The sequence below is a fragment of the Nannobrachium achirus genome (assembly GCF_963921795.1).
Source record: "Nannobrachium achirus genome assembly, chromosome: 13".
NCBI classification, from domain to species: domain Eukaryota; kingdom Metazoa; phylum Chordata; class Actinopteri; order Myctophiformes; family Myctophidae; genus Nannobrachium; species Nannobrachium achirus.
Window position 1 is genome coordinate 16,240,101 of NC_137833.1, and position 21,062 is coordinate 16,261,162.

General features: G+C 41.3%; 1 protein-coding gene across 1 annotated transcript; it reads right to left on the minus strand.

Moving 5' to 3' along the window:
- Positions 1-4,740, minus strand: epcam (epithelial cell adhesion molecule). The gene is made up of 8 exons (XM_080739726.1): positions 4,403-4,740; positions 3,033-3,140; positions 2,099-2,360; positions 1,526-1,591; positions 1,365-1,431; positions 1,087-1,185; positions 688-885; positions 1-296 (listed from the first exon to the last, which is right to left on the minus strand). Exons 1-8 carry the CDS (start codon positions 4,458-4,460, stop codon positions 231-233), a joined length of 924 nt encoding a protein of 307 aa, XP_080595852.1. The 5' UTR covers positions 4,461-4,740; the 3' UTR covers positions 1-230.
- Positions 4,741-21,062: the final 16,322 nt, after the last annotated feature.

A 21,062-nucleotide genomic window follows, 5' to 3' on the forward strand; every position in this document is an offset into this window, starting at 1 on the left:
AAAGCAGTTGTTTTGGCATGAGGGCATGGCGCTCAAAACTTGGACAGCTTATAAATAAAATGACACGGCACCAAAACAAAAGCATAAAAAAGGTTGATCATTCCTTTACAATCTCCATTTCTTCAAGTTGAAAACGGGCTCCCATTACGTCTGACGACAACAAGTGCCGCCTCCACAGGCAGTGTACAAGCTGATGATGACCCATGGAACTTCCATCCTAAATGGAACGCTTACATGGCCTCCATCTCTCTGGACTGTGCTTTGCCGTACTGCTGCTCCCTCCTCCTGGCAAAGAACTATATAAATAAAGAAAAAGGAAAGAATATTGTTAACCACTTAAGCCCCATTTTATATTTCATCATACGATTGCATCGCTTGGTTAAAATGCTCAATGCGCTGCAAGGCATTGTGAGCTAGTAGATATAAAAGGTTTCACATGCGTATGACATGCCCAAAATACAAACAGCCGGTCAAAAGAAGTTGCGCATTGCGACACATTGTGAGCTCGAGATCTGCTAATTCCACTATTTTCGAAAATGTTTGAAAATGTATTAACATTTTTCAACATGGAAACGATTATGACAAAATTACTGCGATTATGTCAAATAACTGCGATTATGTCAAATAATTGCGATTAGACGATTATGTTATAATTGTGACAGGCCTGTGTGTGTATCATCTACTCACCAGAACCAACAGGCCAGCAGCCACGGCCAGCACCACCACCACGATGACGGCGATGATCCCACCGGTCAGCCTCTTCATGGTGAATGTGGGGGCCTCCTCGTCCACATAGTACACCAGGATGTCCTCTATCTCCAGCTTCTGTCCGTCCACCATGGGCTCAAACTTAGCCTGGTCCAGGAACATGGGCAGGACCTTCACCTGTTTCAAGTAAAGCATCACAGAGGAGCCCGTTAAAATGAGGTAGTTGTCTTTGTTGCAGTTCAAATGACATTCTGCCACAGCCATCTCGGTTATTTCAAGTCTGCCCAGCTGTACGTCAATAAAACTACATTCTAGCACAACCACTGTAACACTATGGTTTACACAAAATGAACAAATATAGTACAGTTTCCTACGTACATCTTTCTCCATGTAGTAGGCCATCTTGGAAATGTCAGTGACACGCTCCCCCTTCTCTTTCTGGACATCAACCACAATCAGGCGTCCTTCGGGGTCATACTGCAGAATGGAAAACAGACATAGGGGATGAAACATGCACAATAATGGCAAATTGGCAATATGATGAATAAATGCTAACATTAGAACATATTAATGTCCCACTGCAAAACTACAGAAACCAATGTGCTAAAATTACCTGAGAATACTTCACACTGCAAAAAAATAAGGTGATTTCTTACCTCGATTTTGGTCACAAGGTCCTTGTTAAACTTGTCATAGCGCTTGTTGATGGCATCAGCAACGGCACTGTATCCAGAGAAGAGAATGTGGTCATTGTGTGTATCAAAACATGGATTCTGAGCCAACAGCTAATAAATAAAACATGTGCAGTCATACTTACGCCTTCAACTTGGTCTCATCCACTTTTTTGGTGACTTCTTTGTGCTTCAGCTGCAGACGCACCCAACTATAGCGGAGGACGAAAAGGAAACATTTGTTAAGTTGTGTACCCGCCCCCATCCCCCTCACACAATTTGTTGAAAACAAGACGTTAATCTAGCACAGTGGTTCTCAACCTTTTCAGGCCACGACCCCCAAAATAACCATATTATAACTGGGGACCCACCACCCACCCTGACGAGTCGAGCACTAAGAGTTGAGGCATTACATTTTGTATAACACGGTTCTATTGTAACTGTAGCTTGGCTATTTTCACAATTTCTGCCTCTAATATTTGACAATTTGGCCAATGTTTAATTTGTCATTTTAGAGGTTAGGGTTAAAAGGTCCTTAAATTGAAATGTGCAGATACCCTCTATATACTTAAATCTTGTTGGTCGGTTTACTGTTGAGTGAGAAAACAATGTTGCACATTAAGTTAGTCATCTGGGGGTCCCGACCCACAGGTTGAGAATGCCAAGCATCAAGCCTGTGATAGTGCAAACACGGCATCCCATTTGTTCTCATTACTCACTAGGTCTCCACCAGCTTTTCACATTTGAGGTTCTTGTCGCCCTTGTCGGTTCGTCGGACACCAGCGCTGTTGACACACCAGCACTCCTCCGTCCCGTTGCACTGCTTGGCCTTGAACTTGCCGTCGCGCTCGCAGTCTGGGTTGTAGATGCCGTCGTTGTCCACGAAAGCCGTCTCCACTGGCTTTCCTCCGATCGTACGGGTGTCCAGTCCTTTACTCATTTTGTACATCTCTGCCTTCATCAGGAAGCACTTGGGGACCACTGAGAGACGGGGCAGATGGAATAAGTACACATTAAAATGTATTCATTGTTTCAACAGCAGCAGCAAATAGGCCAATCCACAATATAGGCAGCGCCACTGGCTGCAGGCCTTAAAACATAACAACTTAGAGCAGTAGTTTTCAACCTTTTTCATATTGAGGTCCATTATTTATTTGCCGTTTGAGCAGAGGGCCAACATTTGATGAGGTTTAACCCCCCAGAACCAAAACTTGTGAATATTTTTGTTATCGTTGGATAGTATTTCGTCCACAATTCCATTGATTTGGTACCATAGGAGAGATAACAGGGAATCACTGATCAAATTAAAATAAAATCCACATTCTCTAATTGTTTAGACTAAGTAATGCAGGTGTTTAACAATAATTTAACTATTGAGAGCGTAAAATTAATTTAACCATTCAGAGTGTAAAATGAAAGCAAATGGAAGGGTCCATTTGGTTTCCTTTCACACTCTCAAGAGTTAGGCCTAATAATAGGGGTCCATTTGGTTACCAACTGTCCGTCATTTAGCTGGGGACCACCTGGAACTCCCTCAAGGACCACTGGTGGTCTCCGGACCACTGGTTGAAAACCACTGACTCAGTGGATCAACAGTATCTCGAAGCTAAAATTGTGTGGGGGGGAAATGTGCCAGTGTTAAGTGGAACTTACTTTTGGTACAGTCCACGTCTTGTTTCACCCCAGCCTCGATCAGGAGGGTACACTGGCATGATGGCTTCGTCCCTTCACACGATCCCCATTTAGAAGATGCACATTGACCTGAGGGAGGGGCAGCAAGCAAGCAGGTAAGACACAATGCAACACTTGTAATGACGTAGAAGCATTGACTGATTGAATGCTTTATGAGAAGTTTGCGTAGGAAAAGGTACAGGACAATACAGTTGATACAAGGTCAACTAAAAAGCACAAGAAAGCTAAAGGAGTAGTTCACCCCCAAAATGACTTTCTGTTGATTACTCATGCCATGGAGACTTCAATTAAAGAATATGTTTAATCTATGGGGGTATATTTACAAAAAATATTTTTTTTTGTCTTGGGAATGCGACAAATACATAATAATAATAATATTATATATATATATATATATATATATATATATATATATATATATATATATATAATTTAACTCAAGTCTCCATGGCGTGAGTAGGCCTAATCAATAGAAAACAAGTCATTTTGGGGGTGAACTAGGCCTACTCCTTTCAGCGTGTTTGCATTGGGGTCCCCTTGAACTCAATACAAGCAGGTGGAACGAAAAAATTAAGTTGCAAGACACAGGTTAACAGGTATCATGGGTGGCAGTTCAACAGGGCGTTGGTCACACAAAACACTCGACCTCCCCAGAGAGTAGAGAGACAGAGAGCACTTCCTACTCCCAACCCCCACTCTACACTGAAACTCACTTGTGCTTTGCAAGTAAAATGGCTCCTAATCCTGCTTTTGTGAGCACAGGTGCAATTTCATTATCCGACCAATGAATGACACTGTTGCAATGAAGAATCTTCAAATTCTCAATGAATTGAGTACAAAGGATCCCAATGTAAACAAGCCAATAGTGCTTTTTCTTGGGCTTAAAATACTATTTAGTTGACCTTGAGTCTGAACTACTATATGATACATTTCCCTATGCTAACTGCTAATAAAAGTGTTGAATCAAATCAAAAACAATCCCAGTGTATAAGGAATGATTACATGCAGTTAAATTTAATTAACGACCATAAAATACTGCGCATCCAAATGATGTAATAAAATAAATAAATAAATACCGCAAAAGGTCTTATTTGGGATGTTCCTCTTAGACAATTGTGTTTAACTGTTCTTGTATTGACTATACTTTTACTATTCTCCATTTTTGTCTAATCAATCAATCAATATAGTCTGCCTAACATGGATTTATATACTATTCAATAGGGTGTTTTTGACCAGGAAATGCCCTTCCCCATTAACCTGTGCGCGGGCTGTTCTCCTTCAAAATGCGAGCAAAAAAATGCATAGGCTCTATAAATAATCATTAAACTTACAGTTAGCCGAGGCCCCCACTGCCAGGGTGATGAGAACAAGAGCGGTCCAAATGTTCATCTTTGTCGCAGCTGTAATAAAACTTCCAAGAAGAAGCGTCTGTCTCTCTATTCCAAGTTCCCTGCTTTGCGACCGTCTCTCACAAAGCTCCAACACACACTGAAGCAGCAGAGTCACACAAGCCTCCTTTTCTCTCCTTCCCACAGGTGTGTGTGAGCAGTGCGTTCTTGTCAAACCAGTTTCGAGAGAAACTGTGAGGTCGGGTATCCACCAGCCAGGCAACAACAACAATGACAAAAAGGTGAGTTTGTTGTTCGCTATAAACTCCCCTCGAGTTGGATGCTGATAAACAATTAAGTGTATAATATCCCAATTCGCTTGTTCCAGACGAAAATGTTTTTTTGGAAGTAGCGATGCAGTAAGTTTATAACAGCAATAGTCTCATGACGTTTAATGACGTTGGGCTAATTTGAATAATAGCGCAAGGGGAGGGGGAGGCTGGAGCAGTACCTCAGGCAAAGACACACCTTGTTTCCGATATGACCATAATTTGTGGCATGAAGCGACATTAAGGAGATCGGAATTTTTAAAGAATATTGATGTAATCTTCCATGCATTAGCATATGCATAGCCTATACTCAATAATATGATGGAGTGAGAGAGAAAAAATTAAGAATGAAATGAGTGGCAATTTTGTTACAATTAAAATGTCAAATAAAAACGAAATTTGTTCCATACAGATAGATATATAATGTAGTGTAGCCTATGTGGCTATTGTTACATGAAGGCAAACAAAAATACAGAGGATGATAACATATTATACAAGACAAAGAATTAATCATCATTTAGTGTCATAGGGCCTGGGGCCTGGGCCTATATGACTTCAAATCAAGATCACAATTATTTCAAACGTTTGGCTTGAGATTAATGAACGATTGGAAAATAACATATCTTTAAGCTCACAATGCATCCTGTTGTGAGCTTGTAGATCAGCTATTTTCACTATTTTTGTTCACCACCACCATTGTACAACCAAGTAAAGACTATAATACTGGGTTGAGTGGTTAATCAGACTGGTAAATGCATGATGAAACATCTATTTGGTTTCTTTTTGTGTCAATTCATGATATTATAATTTATTTGTATTTGTATTTTCAAAACCATTGCTTCTCGATTATTCATTATACGTCGTTATTGGTTCTAAATATGTTTCGACATATCTTCGGTTTATTTACCAAGGCCTATGTCGTCATCATCATCATCATCATGGCCTTCATTGATTTAACACTATAGTTTCCACAGTATTTTGCTGAGGTGAATAGAACTCAGTCTCAAACACAGATGCAAACATACTGCACCCTCTTTGTTTACTGTAAATGACAAACACAATGTGACATCATTATGCTGCTCCACGGGACTGAAACCAGAGGTAAAGAAAAACATGACATTGTGCTGATGTCTTCTGGGCCACACCCTGTTGCACGTCACCGCTGACTCACTGGGGGCTCCTATGGAATAGCTTAGCGAGGAGGACATGATGTGACGAGTTTCAGTGCATAGCTAGAAAGGTGTACCCTCAGTTGAGCGCACATCTGATAACCTAATTTGCAGTGAAATAGATAAATGATGGTATTTACAATCTGATCCATGCTCAGCCCTGCACCAGTCACTGGATTGGTTTAAAGATGGGGACCAGGGAGAGTTAAGATTTCAACACTGGTGTCTACATGACAAGAGAGACACTGGTGTCTACTCTCTACATATTGAAAGAAACAGGAGAATGTGGTACTGTCAGCTGCATGGGGCATTAAGTCCACTGTGGCCTCAGGTCATGCCATTGGTTTGAAATTCCTGCCCTGGTTTCATGACAGTACAAGTCACTGGTACAAGGTACTCAGGAAAGCACATGACTTATTTACATTGAGATCCTTTTTGAGCGGTGGTCACAACGCTCCTATACGTGGCCGTGTGTGTGGGTCTGTCTGTCTGTCTGTCTGTCTGTTTGTCTGTCTGTCTGTCTGTCTGTCTGTCTGTCTGTCTGTCTGTCTCCGGGTATGTAGCCTGCCCTGCAGTAACCTTTTCTGACCACACATGTTAAGGGAGGGGCGCTGTTGTTCAGGATAGGCCAGGCATAGGCCAGGCACACTCACACACAAACACACACAGGGGGCACACACACACACACACACACACACACACACACACACACACACACACACACACACACACACACACACACACACACACACACGCGCACACACACACACACACACACACACACACACACACACACCACCGCTCAGTTCACACAAGTGTGATTTTTTTAACTCGTATAACATTGAATGACAGACAGATAGAACGCAGAACTATGCAGAAACAAAAACACAATGCAGAAATAAATGGTATCTACAATAGTAGGGTCAGGGGGAAGTACGGTTAGGCTAAGTTAACTGTTACCAGTTTTAAAGGAAGTTAGGGATTTACACACCTTTAAGGCCTGTGTGTGACAACAACAGAAAATACAGTACACTAGGAACTAATATAGGGAGCGCAGCATGGGTCCGCAAATTTGTCCAACAGGATAGGCAAGTTTAATTTCCAAACCATTTGTAGAGCACGATACTGTATATCATTCAAGGAGTTCAATGTTTGGTACACCCCATCTATTGTGATCTGCCTCTTTGATGATCGCACGCACGCTCACTCACACATAGACACACACACAGGCTAACCAAAGGCCTGGAACAAAACATATACAGTATATATTTAGTCTGCTTTTAAAAGAGGACACATTTCAGGTCAGTAAGTCTGTTCACAATAGGACCATAACGACTAAAAGTAGGTAGAACACTGTGATAAAGGTAATGGGATGTAGGCCTAACATATTTTCTAGTCTTTTTGGAGCGGTGAAAGCGCTCCCAATGAACAGGTATATCCGTGGGTATGTGGCTGGCTGGCTGGCTGGCTGGCTGGCCCTGTCCGTAGCCTGGGCAATACCTTGAGTGGCCACACACAACACACTAGTTAAAGGAGGGGCGCTGTTTTGTGCAGGCCAGGCACACTCACCACTCACTCACAGGCACAGTTTACACTCACTCACTCACTCACATAGGGTACAGCTGCTCAAATTCACCGCTCCACTTCGAACCGAGGTTTGATTTTTGATCATATCAAACAATTGATGTAATAACAATGACTTATTTTCAGTGTGCTATCTTTCCAGCAAGAGAAGGGCTGTAGTATTATACTCAAATAATAAACAAGCAAAAACAAAAACAAGTATATAGATAACGTACATTACATATTAGGGGCATTGGCAGCAAAGCAGGGACAGGGAATGTCAGTGGTCATTCATTTTAATAACGCCGTTTTGGATGGACACAATTCGTATTTGTAGAAAAGTGTCAGTTTGCACTCCAGACTTGTCATTCATTGCATTGTGTAAACCTGTTTCAGTCCCTGCAGCCACTAAATTACGGTATGTATTTTCTTTTGCCAGTTCAGGTGAAGTTCAATACAGTAATAGGCTATTAAATATTAACCAAATAATTCTCCATTATTACCATGAATTCTTTACTTAAATCTGTGCAAAATCTGTACAACAAGAGAGTTTAAATCAGATGTATGTTCCCTCCAGCAGATCCCCTTCACTGGTTCTATCCACAGTGGCTTGCAAGAGGAAAACAACATTACCTTCATTGGACCAATCTTACCAGGGGCAGATATAGGTGAGTGTGCTATTTTGTATTAGGGCATGTGGCACCCTAGGGGGTAAACATTTTCTTGTTCTTTTTTATCAAATGTATTTATTTTAAATGTAGAGGACAAGAAGACAAAAAAACTAGAAGCAGTGCTCTTCCGAGCACAGGTCTCCACCAGGTCAGGTAGGGTATTGTGGCCTCCTGGTGGCACTATAATAGGCCAATATGAAAAGCGTGCCATGTGTTCTTGGGCCTTTCACGGCAATCAGACGCTGCATGCATGATTTGAGGCATTTTGTTCCAAAAATGTGTTTTGCTAAAGTTGACCGCTATAACAGTCCAATGTGAAAAGAGCGGCATTTGTTCCTTGACCTAGTGAAAATGTGCGTTCAAAATTGCACGCAATGGCAGGCTGCGTTCATGATTTGAGGCATTTTGTTCAAAACTGACCAATCCTGCAAACTTTGGAATCCAATGTAAGCCAATCAGGATAGAATATGAAATATACAGTTTACAGTTTAGGCATTTAGCAGACGCTTTTAATCCAAAGCGATTTAGAATAAGCAGATACAAAACATCACAAGATAATATGTCAGTACATCAACAGCAATATAACAAGTGCAAATGGATATCTATCTAGAAAAAAACACAATAAAATAAAATATCTGACAAATCCATCTTGATCACATCAATAGAGATACAGATTTTTGGATACAATCTGAAGAATATCAAAGAATGTGTTTTACATGAGTCGGCCTCCTAGTGGCGCTATAAAAAGCAGATGTGAAAAATGCTGGGTAAAGGTTTTTCCTTGGCCTCTAGGGAGTGCGCATACGGTGGAGTTATAGGCAAAAAAACACGAATCGGCCTGTTATAGCGACACCATGAGGCTGATTTGAAAAATGTTAAGTGATATTTCTTCCTCGGACTAGTAGGAATGTACGTGTACAATTTCATCAAAATTGCATGCTGTGTTCATGATTTTTGGCATTTTGTCAAATAAATAAAGAAAAAAAGAAAAAAATATCCAGTAGGGAAAATTAAAGTAGCTTTTTATTTTGAGTGACAAAACGACTGATGGCAAACACATTTCCGGAGTCAGTTGACCCATGCTCGAAACACAGATTTTATTTATTCCAGACAGGAAACCATATCTGTGCATGGTTTCCTGTTAACTGTTAAACTGTTAAAAACACAAAGGTGAGAATGAATATTTAAGTAACCATTCTAATGAGCATCAACACCAACACCACTCTTAAAGTAAGGTGGTTGAGCAGAATGAGCACCCCTAAAAAGTATCTAAAAAGTCTCCAGGCAATTACTATCTGAATATAGAGCAATATAAATAAAACTAAAAATCACTCATTTTAAAAGATATTTTAATGACTTTGTTCTGCTTTTCTGCTGGTGAAAAGACTTGGCTAGACTCGATGAGATAACACACAGGTCATGAACTCAACTGGATGAATGAAATAATTAATAAACAGTATCATGCAAACATGTTGTGTCTTTATTTATTTTCAAATCTCCTTGAACCGCTTCTCTGTTATTTTCACACATGCATCCATGGAGATGAATTGAGCACTCACCAACTGATGAACAGTGTTGTCTGTGGCTACTATGGAACTGTCCACTCACATTTTATATTTGTTAACCACATGAACCCTAGCTATGTGATGCCTTGTGATTCTTTTTCTCTCTATTTCAAAATGTTTTTAAAATAATTGTGAAAAAAACAATGGTTTTGGACATAATATCTTTGTGTATAGTGTGTACAAACCGTAAAGTAAAGCAAATAAATATTTTGTTTTATTACCACCACCATACAATCCTGAGAACCATAGTTTATGACTTTCATGTTAAGTGTAACAAGCATAAACGGTATTGCATTGCCAATTGACTAGATAGTATAATCTTTATGAGGTGCCATAAGTCCTGCAAAATGCGAGCCTTTCTCTCACCTGTGGATGGAGCTCATAAACCTGATCACTGTCTGTGGCTGCCTTATCAGCCTAGTAGCTCATTTGTCTACCAGGGATTTACTGCCCTGTGTTTATATTAACCACTCAAACCCTCCATACATATTAGTGAAACAGACCTGAATTGGCTCTGTACTTGGAATGCTTTCCCCCTGTACACCAACTCTTCACCAAAAATGGCCAAACTACAAGCTCACAATGTGTCGCGTGACGACACTACGTCCTCTTGGTGGGGGCTCCTCACTAGCAGGAGGATACGACAGCAGTGACAACACACAGATGCGTGTGGGGAGGAATCAACGATTAAATTGGAATGAAAAGGGAGTTAAAAAATGTGATCTCAGAGATATTACCCCAAATCTGAAAACTGTGGGCCCTATTTTTGTCCATGCCTTACCCCTTATCCCTAAACTTCTCCACCCCCCCCCCTTTTTTTTTTTTTTTACTATTTTGAAAAACATTTTCAAATAGTTCAAATAGCTGATCTACAACCTCACAATGTGTCGATGTTGATCGTCTATTTGAAGTATTTTAAAATGTTTTTCAAAATAGAAAAAAAAGGCAAATAAGTTCAGGGATAAGGGCATGGACGAAAATATGTGTGTGTGTGTCTCCTGAGCTAGGTTTATGAGTAATTTATTTGAATATGTCCTACCATGCCATGTAGTATTAAATAGTGGCATGATCAAAATTAATTGCTTTATAAGAGTTTGGAATTTGGCATGGATACTCAATTCTCATACTGTACATCGATGTGATAATAAATCACTTTCGCTTTCTCTCTCTCTTGAATCTATATGGGTGGGGTGCCACCTACAATATTACTGTAGAATAATTCTGTTCTACAGTATTGTGTGTGTGTAAGGTCCTCCCTTACACACACACACACACACACACACACACACACACACACACACACACACAAAAATAGCTAATAGTTAGCTCACAACTTTCCACTTTTCTCTTTCACCTCAATCGCAGTAACATCCGTATACACCACGTCATCGCATCACCAATACGTTTTATTTTTTATTTTTTTCCATTTTTTTTTCTCAAAAACATTTTTTTTCTCAAAAAAAAATTTTTTCTCAACAATTTTTTTTCTCAACAATTTTTTTTTCTCAAAAAACTTTTTTTTTCTCAAAAAACCTTTTTTTTCTCAAAAAACTTTCTCTTCTCAAAAAACTTTTTTTTTCTCAAAACATTTTTTTTCTCAAAAAACTTTTTTTTCTCAAATAACATTTTTTTCTCAAAAAAAACATATTTGGCCATTACACACACCACACTGCCGCAAAAATAGTATAAAAAAAATACATCAGATCGTGGCCACCCTGTACCTCAGGGGTTTGTTTTCGACGAATATCTACTCCTATAGACAACATGCCTGGCCACGCCCCCTACTTCCGACCGGAAGCCCTTTTTTGGGCTTGATCGTAGCGCGATTTCCTGTTTACGTTCATCTGATCTGATTCTCCTCTTAACTAATGAGACGGGATTGTTTTACTTTGTAATTTTACTTTGTAACTTATGTTAACAATGTCACTTAATGGCAACACTCATCCACTCTGCTGATAAATAAATGAGTTGTGACGATACACACCTGTTCTGCCATCATTCAATGTTATGAGTTGGAGGGAGAAAAAAAAAGAGATCTCAATTGAAACAATTGCCATAGGCTTTCTTGGGCGTATGCTTTTAGTTGACCTTGTACTAGTGTACTGTCATGAAACTACCTTTTTTCATATGCAAACTTCATCAAGTTTAAAAAGAAATAACGCATAGAATAAGACGTGCTTCGATCACCTTCTATGCGCTAAATGACATGTTTATTCCCCCTGGGAGAGGATGCGCAGCTCTTAATTAAGAACCAATAGCTATATTCGTTCTATTCTGTCAATTCTGGTCTAATTTTACAAATGTAAATGTCTAAATATGTCTTGGCATGTGTACATATATTAATGTTTATCCATTATCAAACGAAATGAGGGGGGATATATTTTATTTCATTTAATTGGTTCCACCAGAAGATTCTTCTCTTTTTTTTTCTCGCCTCCTCCTCACACAAGGTCCGATTAAAAAAGAAGAAACATGTATATATAAACTAGATAGATAGGCCTACCTTTATCCCAAGGGGGAAATTATGAAAGCCTTTTAAAATGTTATAGGCTACTACTGGAATCTTGCTACAAAAGAATTCATTACATCTTGCCAGAAAGACGCAGATTTAGATCAAACTAATTAGCGGAGCATGCAGCCAGCTGGTCTGCTCTGGACTACTAAAATTTACATTAAACATGGTTCTCAGCAAACTTATGATAAGCCTACTGTGTTCTCACCTCAAAATGCATGGATTCATCATTAATTCTTCATATGGATCGGATCACACTCACAGTGGAGGCAGCTGGCATTAACTTGAGGTACCGACTAACAAATGGTTCACATCCAGGTATTGCCCTGAGCGCAGGTCAGCACGACCACTCCACTGCGCAACAGGCTCTGCTAATCAATCAACCATGCCATCATGCCATATTAATTAATATGCCACTTAGTTTAATTTGTTTAACCGTAACCCAAATTTTACAAATTAAAATTTCTTAATAATCTTTGAGACATGTTCAAACGAAATCTGCAACAACATTATTATATTATAGCCTTATTCTTCTCTCTCTCTCTCTCTATCTCTCTATCGCCCGATGCTTCTCTCTCTCTCGCCTTTTTTTCTCTATTAACAAACAATGTCGGTTCTAATAAAACAGACCAAAAAAAACAAGATAGTTTAGGTAAATAAATTGACTTGGCAACACGTTTATATGCATGCCTGACAGAGAGAACCGGAAGTTCCCTTTCGACTTGGGGGCGGGGCGTCGCTCCTGCAATCGGCCAGGAATGTTGTCTATAGACGCAACGCGACAACCTAGAGGGGAGGCCGGCGTAGCCGGCCGACCTTCTAGTATAAAACATGTCACTTAGTAAAATGCAAGCACACAGTTCTCGATGAAGCCGGTCAATGTGAGAGCAACAAACCTTTAGTTTTATCTATAAAGAAATAAAGTCGCCCTAATTACAGGAAGCATTTGAACGTCAGTTTAGACCAGTGGTTCCCAAACAGTGGGTCAGGACCCATTTGTGGACTGGCTGGGCCCTGGACCCATTATTTGTTTTTGGTCAATTTAGATTTAAATCAAGATCTAAAGTTGGGGCGCCCAGTCGCCCACTGGCCTTGCGGTCCAGGTGCATACCACATAGTCTTTGATGCCTGACAGCGTGTCACAGGTTCGAATCCCGATCTCGAGGATCTTTGCTGCGTGTCACTCCCCATCTCTCTCCCCATTTCCTGTCCGGCATAAAAGCCAGGCATAAAAGCCCCAAAACTAATGTTAAAAAAAGAGGATCTTCAGAAAAAGTCAACAATTTAAAAAAGTAAAATTCAAAATCTAAAATAAGTGTCATACATTTCAAAATTAACTTTTAAAGTCGTGAAAAATCTACAAGCTCACATTGTGACGTGTTGATCGGTTATCTTCGCTATTTGGGTCCCAGGGTGAGATACTTAATAAACATAATATAATATCTAATACAATACTTACAGTATACTTTGAAATATAGCCTACATTATCCTTAAGTCCTTAATGCAAACCGGTACCATCCAGTCTCAGGTCCCTTGTATCTCCTTTTCTCATAACAATGCTTGTAGGGCCTATTAGGCGAATATGAGTGTTCTCCTTCTCAAAGGACAATATGGTGAGATGTGCTATTTTACTGAGTCCCTGCGGAGGGTGTCGTAGGGAGGTGTGGCTGGCAAAGAGGAGAAAGTGAGACACAAGTGGAGGTGGAAGAAGTGATCCAGCCTGGAGCGGTACAGAGCGCAGAGACACAGAGAGAGACAGGTGTGACAACGGAGGGACGGTGCAAAGAGACCCGACGTAGGGGGGTCCTAACTCTCAGCACCAATGAAGGTCACCAAGAGACTGGGAAATATGCGGTAAGACAGAACCAGTGGTCTTGATGTATTGGAATTTAGTCTTTGTTGGATCTTCTTGGAATCGTGGCTCCGTGGCTGTAGAGATTCAAGTCAGATATCTGGTTTGATTTTTGTTTTTTGTTTGGTTTTGTAAAGTTAATACAATTATTCACATTAGTAAAGATACAGTAAGTTTCTCCCTGTACTGAATTTCAAATGTTTTTCGCTATGCAGCAGGTGTCTTTCGGAGACACAACAAGATGTGTCATTAATACATGTGGGTCAAAGACTGAATGACACACTTTTGTCACACTACAGAGTAAACACATTACTCCATCCTATTCTAATATTTGTTTTTGATATTGATTTATAAGATATATTTGCACTCCATCACTGACAATGTTCTTCAAAGATAATTCAGTTAAATGTGACTTTATTGAGGGGTTTAAGTGCTTTTCGTTATTGGTTAAACTTGGAAAAAGTTTAATTTGGTTAAACTTGGGATGTTGATTTATGGGACAAAGGCCTTGCTGTCCCTTTCCTTCCAGCCATCAACCCTGTCATTTCTATATGTCAGTAGTATTAATTTAAAGCACACTTATTTACACACACATCGACAGGGCCAATGAAACTAATATGAAAAGAGGTAGAGCCTGCAGGCCCTTCTCCAGGTAAAGGATTTATTTATTATTAGCGACAATGTTTCAATCTCACAGGATCTTCATCAGGTCAGTATATGACCTTATGAAGATCCTGTGAGATTGTTGCTAATAATATAGTATTTATTTAAAGAAATCACTGATGGACAGGTGGGTAGATCGCATTTCATCCTTGTTCTCTAACGTCATTCCTTCTTATTTTCCATAGGTTTGCCCTACTGTGGTTGGTGTGTCTATGTGCAGTGCAGAAATACTGCTATGCAGGTAATAATGCATCATATAGACATCTGTTGGCTATAACCAGTTTGACCCACAAAATATGAGAAAGTGAACCGTTGAAAGTAATGCCCATTGGCACCATTTTGAGAGTACCGGTGCTATTACTTTCAGTGGTGATGTCACGTTCACTTTGTCACTTCTCACTTTCTCAGTACCGTCACCGCTTTTATTTTGTCAGTGCTTTGTCTTTTAAAGATTTGTTTTTGGGCTGTTATGCCTTTATTGATAAGACAGTAGACTGACAGGAAATGGGGAGAGAGATGGGGAGTGACCCGCAGCAAAGGTCATCGGGATCGGGATTTGAAACCGTGACACCCTGTCAGGCTGACATCGCAGCCTAGGGTGCCCAGACAACCATGTGGGTGGCCCAGGCCTATCAGTGCTTTTTGAGCGGTGGTCACACCGTCTCCATAGCGTGGCCGTGTGTGTATGTGTGTCTGTCTGTATGTAGCCTCTGTGTGTGTCTGTCTGTATGTAGCCTCTGGTGTAGCCTGAGTACCCTGGGTGACCAGAGAGGTGCTGTTGAGTCTAGCCTGCCCTGAGCATCAACTGCAATACACACACACACACACACACACACACACACACACACACACACACACACACACACACACACACACACACACACAGGCACCCCCCCCCCCCCCCCCACACACACACACACAATTCAGAACACATAGAATTCATAGATATAGAACACAGAATATGTACAGTACAGTACAGTTAGGTACAGTAGAGTACACAGTATACAGTACAGTTAGGTACAGTATACAGTACAGTAAAGTACAGTAAGCTAATACGCAGTTATTACTGTTGTTTGAGCACGCCCGAGTTTTTTCAAAACTTTTTTTTTCCAAATCTTTTTTTTTTCAAAACCTTTTTTTTTCAAAAACTTTTTTTTCCAAAACTTTTTTTTTTCCAAAAAACGTTTTTTTCCAAAAAACTTTTTTTTTCAAAAAACGTTTTTTTTCCAAAAACTTTTTTTTTCAAAAAACCTTTTTTTTTCAAAAAACCTTTTTTTTTCCAAAAAACTTTTTTTTCCCCAAAACTTTTTTTTTTTTTTTTTCAAAAAACTTTTTTTTTTTTTTTCAAAAAACTTTGGTTGGGTAAACCACCGCTCAGTTCACACGGGTGTGATTTTTAATAACCACATTCCTCGCTTTCATTTTCCAGAGGCTGACCTGGAGGACTGCGAGGCGGCGGGCACCACGTGCCACACGTCGCACGCCAAATGTCTGAAAACCAGCGACGACTATGTATGCGTGTGTAACACGGGCTTCCAGGGCGACGGCAGGTCCTGCGAGGACAAGGACGAATGCATCACAGGCCTGCACGACTGCCACGAGAGGGCCCTTTGCTACAATACCCTGGGCAGCTTCACCTGTGTCTGCCGTGAAGGCTACAACGGGGACGGCCGCCACTGCAAGGACATCAACGAGTGTGAGACCAATAACGGGGGCTGCGATGAAAACGCACAGTGCACCAACAATGAGGGAGGGCGACACTGCGCCTGTAAGGCTGGCTTTGAAGGCAACGGGTTCCATTGCACTGATAAAAACGAGTGTGTCGATGCATCGATCTGCCACTGGAATGCCACGTGCACCAACAACCCAGGATCCTATGTGTGTACCTGTAATACCGGTTACAAGGGCGCTGGAAACTACGTGTGTCTGGATATAGATGAGTGTTCAGAGACTCCTGGTGTGTGTAACGCCTCACTCGGCTATAAAGGATGCCAAAACCTCCCTGGCTCATTCCGCTGCACGTGCAGCAGTGGCTATGCAAGCGATGGCCAGATGTGTGCGGATATTGACGAGTGTGGGATGCCTGACATCTGCCCCGCTAACACCACCTGCGTTAACACTCCCGGGGCATACTACTGTGATTGTGGCAGTGGCTACGTCTACAACAACTCCAAGTGCCACGATGAGGATGAGTGTGCCACGGGCCGCTGTAGTCCCTACGCTGAGTGTGCTAACTTCCCTGGCTCTTTCAGCTGCGAGTGCAAGACTGGGTTCAGGGGCGATGGAATCACATGTGTAGATGTAGATGAGTGCTCACTGGCCCAGCAGTGTCACCCCAATGCTCTCTGCACAAACCTCCTCGGCCGCTACAACTGCAGCTGTCAGGTGGGCTACTCTGGAGATGGGGTGTTGCAGTGTAATGATATAAATGAGTGTCTAATGGACAGCAGACGGTGCAGAAACGGGGCGGCCTGCGTTAACACTGCCGGGTCGTACTACTGTTATTGTGGCAGAGGCTACGTCTACAACAACTCCAAGTGCACTGATAAAAATGAGTGTGTCGATACATCTATCTGCCATGTGAATGCCATGTGCACTAACAACCCGGGATCCTATGTGTGTACCTGTAATGCCGGATACAAGGCCAATGGAAACTACCATTGTGTGGATATAGATGAGTGTTCAGAGACTCCTGGTGTGTGTAACGCCTCGGTCGGCTATAAAGGATGCCAAAACCTACCTGGCTCATACCGCTGCACGTGCAGCAGTGGCTATGCAAGCAATGGCCAGACGTGTGAGGACATTGACGAGTGTGCTAACGATATCTGCAGTGTGTATGCAGACTGCACAAACACTGTAGGCTCTTACCTATGTTCCTGTGGTGTCGGTTTCATAGGAAATGGGCAAATGTGTGTAGATATAAATGAATGTAACTCCGTGAATAAGTGCCCTCCCGTCCAAATTTGTATCAACAAGATAGGCTATTATGACTGCTCTTGTCGGGCAGGTTTCTTAAAAGACGGTGAAATCTGTAGAGATATTGACGAGTGTGGGATGACTGCAATCTGCCCCTCTAGCTCCACCTGCGTTAACACTGTTGGGTCGTACTACTGTGATTGTGGCAGTGGTTACGTCCACAACAACTCCAACTGCCACGATGAGGATGAGTGTGCCATGGGCCGCTGTAGTCCCTACGCTGAGTGTGCTAATTTCGCTGGCTCTTTCAGCTGCAAGTGCATGACTGGGTACAGGGGTGATGGAATCATGTGTGTGGATGTAGATGAGTGCTCACTGGCCCAGCAGTGTCACTCTAATGCTCTCTGCACCAACCTCCTCGGCAGCTACAACTGCAGCTGTCAGGTGGGCTACTCTGGAGATGGGGTGTTGCAGTGTAATGATATAAACGAGTGTCTAGTTGACAACGGAGGGTGCAGAAACAGAGCGACGTGTGTCAACAACCCAGGCTCTTTCTCCTGCCAGGATGCGGATGAGGCTGATAAGCTGCAGGTCGAGGCCTTCCCATCGCACTCCAACTGCATCAACACTTCATTTTCATCATCAATCCTCATCATCATCATCAAAGTTTCTGTATTTTGAAGAGATGAACATTTTTAAATAACTCTCAAACACAGACCAAACAATGTGCAACAAACCCAATTAAGTCTATTGTAAATTGTAAACAAACAAAGTGACTACAAGTAACACGCCCTAATGACGAGAAGCAACCGCCAGGTCGCAAACAATATAGCTTTTAAATACGGCACACACACACACACAGACCCATGTGAGAGCGAGAGGATCAGGCTATTAGCGACGCTTTAAACTGCGTGTTATACAACAGGCGGGTGCAGGCAATCAGCGACTCGCCACCGACCCATGTGAGTGATATAGTGTGACTGACAGTATTAGCGTGACAGACGAACAGACACACATGAAGTGGACGTTTTCATACTAACTGCGACCTGACAGTCACAACCTTCAATTGATTAACTGAGGATATGTGACTTCATTGTCTGCGCCAGGCCGAAGACATGGGGAGACTATGTTTTGCATCCGTCGTGTCCGTCCGTCCGTCCGTCCGTCCGTCCGTCCAACTGTCACCAGCTAATCTCCGGCACTGTTGGCCTGGTCCCTGCCAAACTGCACACACACTCCCTGGAAGCCAATTCAGAACCTCTGCCCCACATTTTTCACATGGCCCTGTTCTAGCGCCACCATGAGGCCGATTTTTGCACAACACATTTTTGGACAGTACTCCTACATATCTTGTACAAAGATCATACAAATCGGTTGACTGTATCTCTACAGTCATGTGATCGACATGGATCTGTCCTATTTTCCATATTCCATCCTGATTAGCTCAAATTGGCTTCCAAGGTTTGCAGGATTGGTCCGTTTTGAACAAAATGCCTCAAATCTCGAACACAGCGTGCAATTTTGATGAAATTGTGTACGCACATTCTTACTAGGCCGAGGAAGAAATGCCACTTCAAACTTTTCACATCAGCCTCATGGTGGCTGTAAAACCATTTATGCACACTCCCTAGAGGCCAAGGAAAAACCTTTGCCAAGGATTTCTTTTTATTGCGCCACCAGAAGGCAGACTTATGTAAAACGCCTTTTTTATATTACTCCTTCTGATTTCATCCAAAAAGCACGCAAATCAGTACATAGTTTCTCTATAGTCATGTGATCAAGACGGATCTGTCCAATATTTCATATTTCATCCTAATCGGCTAATATTGGCTTCCTAACTTTGCAGGATTACTCAGTTTTCAACAATTGCCTCAAATCATGAACGCAGCTTGCGATTTCCGTGACATTTTCTACGGATAGTCCCCCAAACAAAATAGCTCAAATCATGCATGCAGCATCCATGCCAAAAGAACACATGGCAACCTTTTCACATTGGCCTATTATAGTGCCACCAGGAGGCTACAATAACCTACCTGACCTGGCGGAGACCTGTGCTCAGAAGAGCACTGCTTCTAGTTTCTTTTGTTTTCTTGGCATTGAGCTTGAGGTTGATCTTTCTGCACTCCATTTCTCCTGCCAGTAGTAGTTCCCTTGCTTTATCTTTAACTAAATACATCTCTTTTTGTTATTACTACCGTCTTAGCATTCCTGAGAACCACCGTTTTTTCATGTCAAGTGTAATGGTATTGCTTTGCCAATTGTAGTATAATGTTTATGTTTATGATGTGCCATAAGATGTGTCTTTAAAATGCAAGTCTTTCTCCCACCAGTGGATGGAGCTCATAAACCTGATCACTGTCTGTGGCTGCCTTATCAGCCTCATCTGTCTACCAAGGATTTACTGCCCTGTCTTCATATTAACCACTTAAATCCTCCATACTTGGTGAAACGGACCTGAGCTGGCTCTGTACTTGTACTTGTACTGTACTTGGAACTATTATTATATTATCCTCCTCAAAGAATCTCAATCAGATTGCAGCAGTTTATAAACATTAGTATTTCTGTTGTTGCTGTTTTGTTCATGTTTTAATGCTTACAGTATGTGTCCTATGGGTGGGGTTTGCCACCTACAGTATTACCTTAGTACAATCCGATTAAGATTCGATAATTACAGGTGGTCAATTTCTCAACGTCAATTTAGAGTAGACTGATGTTTCTTGGACACATCTCAACAGTTGCAGGTATTCCTACCTGCCCATGAACTGGTATTGTTAACAAATGCCAAGAATTACCAGTTCTTCCTTGCTTTATTCATAGATACTTCTGAATTACAGCAGTTTAAGCAATGTACAATTTGGGTTTATAATATATGCAAAATGTCATAAAATATAAATTATACTCTATCAGTTCTGTACAACAACTAATATCAATATTAATACATTTTAACTGCTTTGGTACCTGAGTGTGCCATTGTTAACCCTGTAATACTTAATATAACACAATATAATACTTGAGTCAACACAAATACTTCAAAAAGTCACACATTATTATACTGTATGGGATTTTCCTCCTCCACAATTAAAAGGAGAGCTCCCCATACACACCCTATATAATGTTCTACGGTATGTAAGTGAGTGTATTACAGTATGTGCTGCTGTACAGTAGGTATGATCTAAAACAGGATACTTCCTTATGTAAGACATCCCTGGTAGCTCCCGTTAAAACCCTTGTTCCTGGTGCCGTCCTCAGTTCTTTTGTTTTACCTCACTTTTTGTGAACGCTACCAACCAATGCCTCAGGTAGTTTATTATTGTTGCAGGAGCTGATAATGTACATAACATAGGCCATTTAGGCCAATATGGGTGTTTCCCTTCTCAAAGGTTTAAGATGTCTGGGCGGTAAAGGACAATATTATAATGAAAT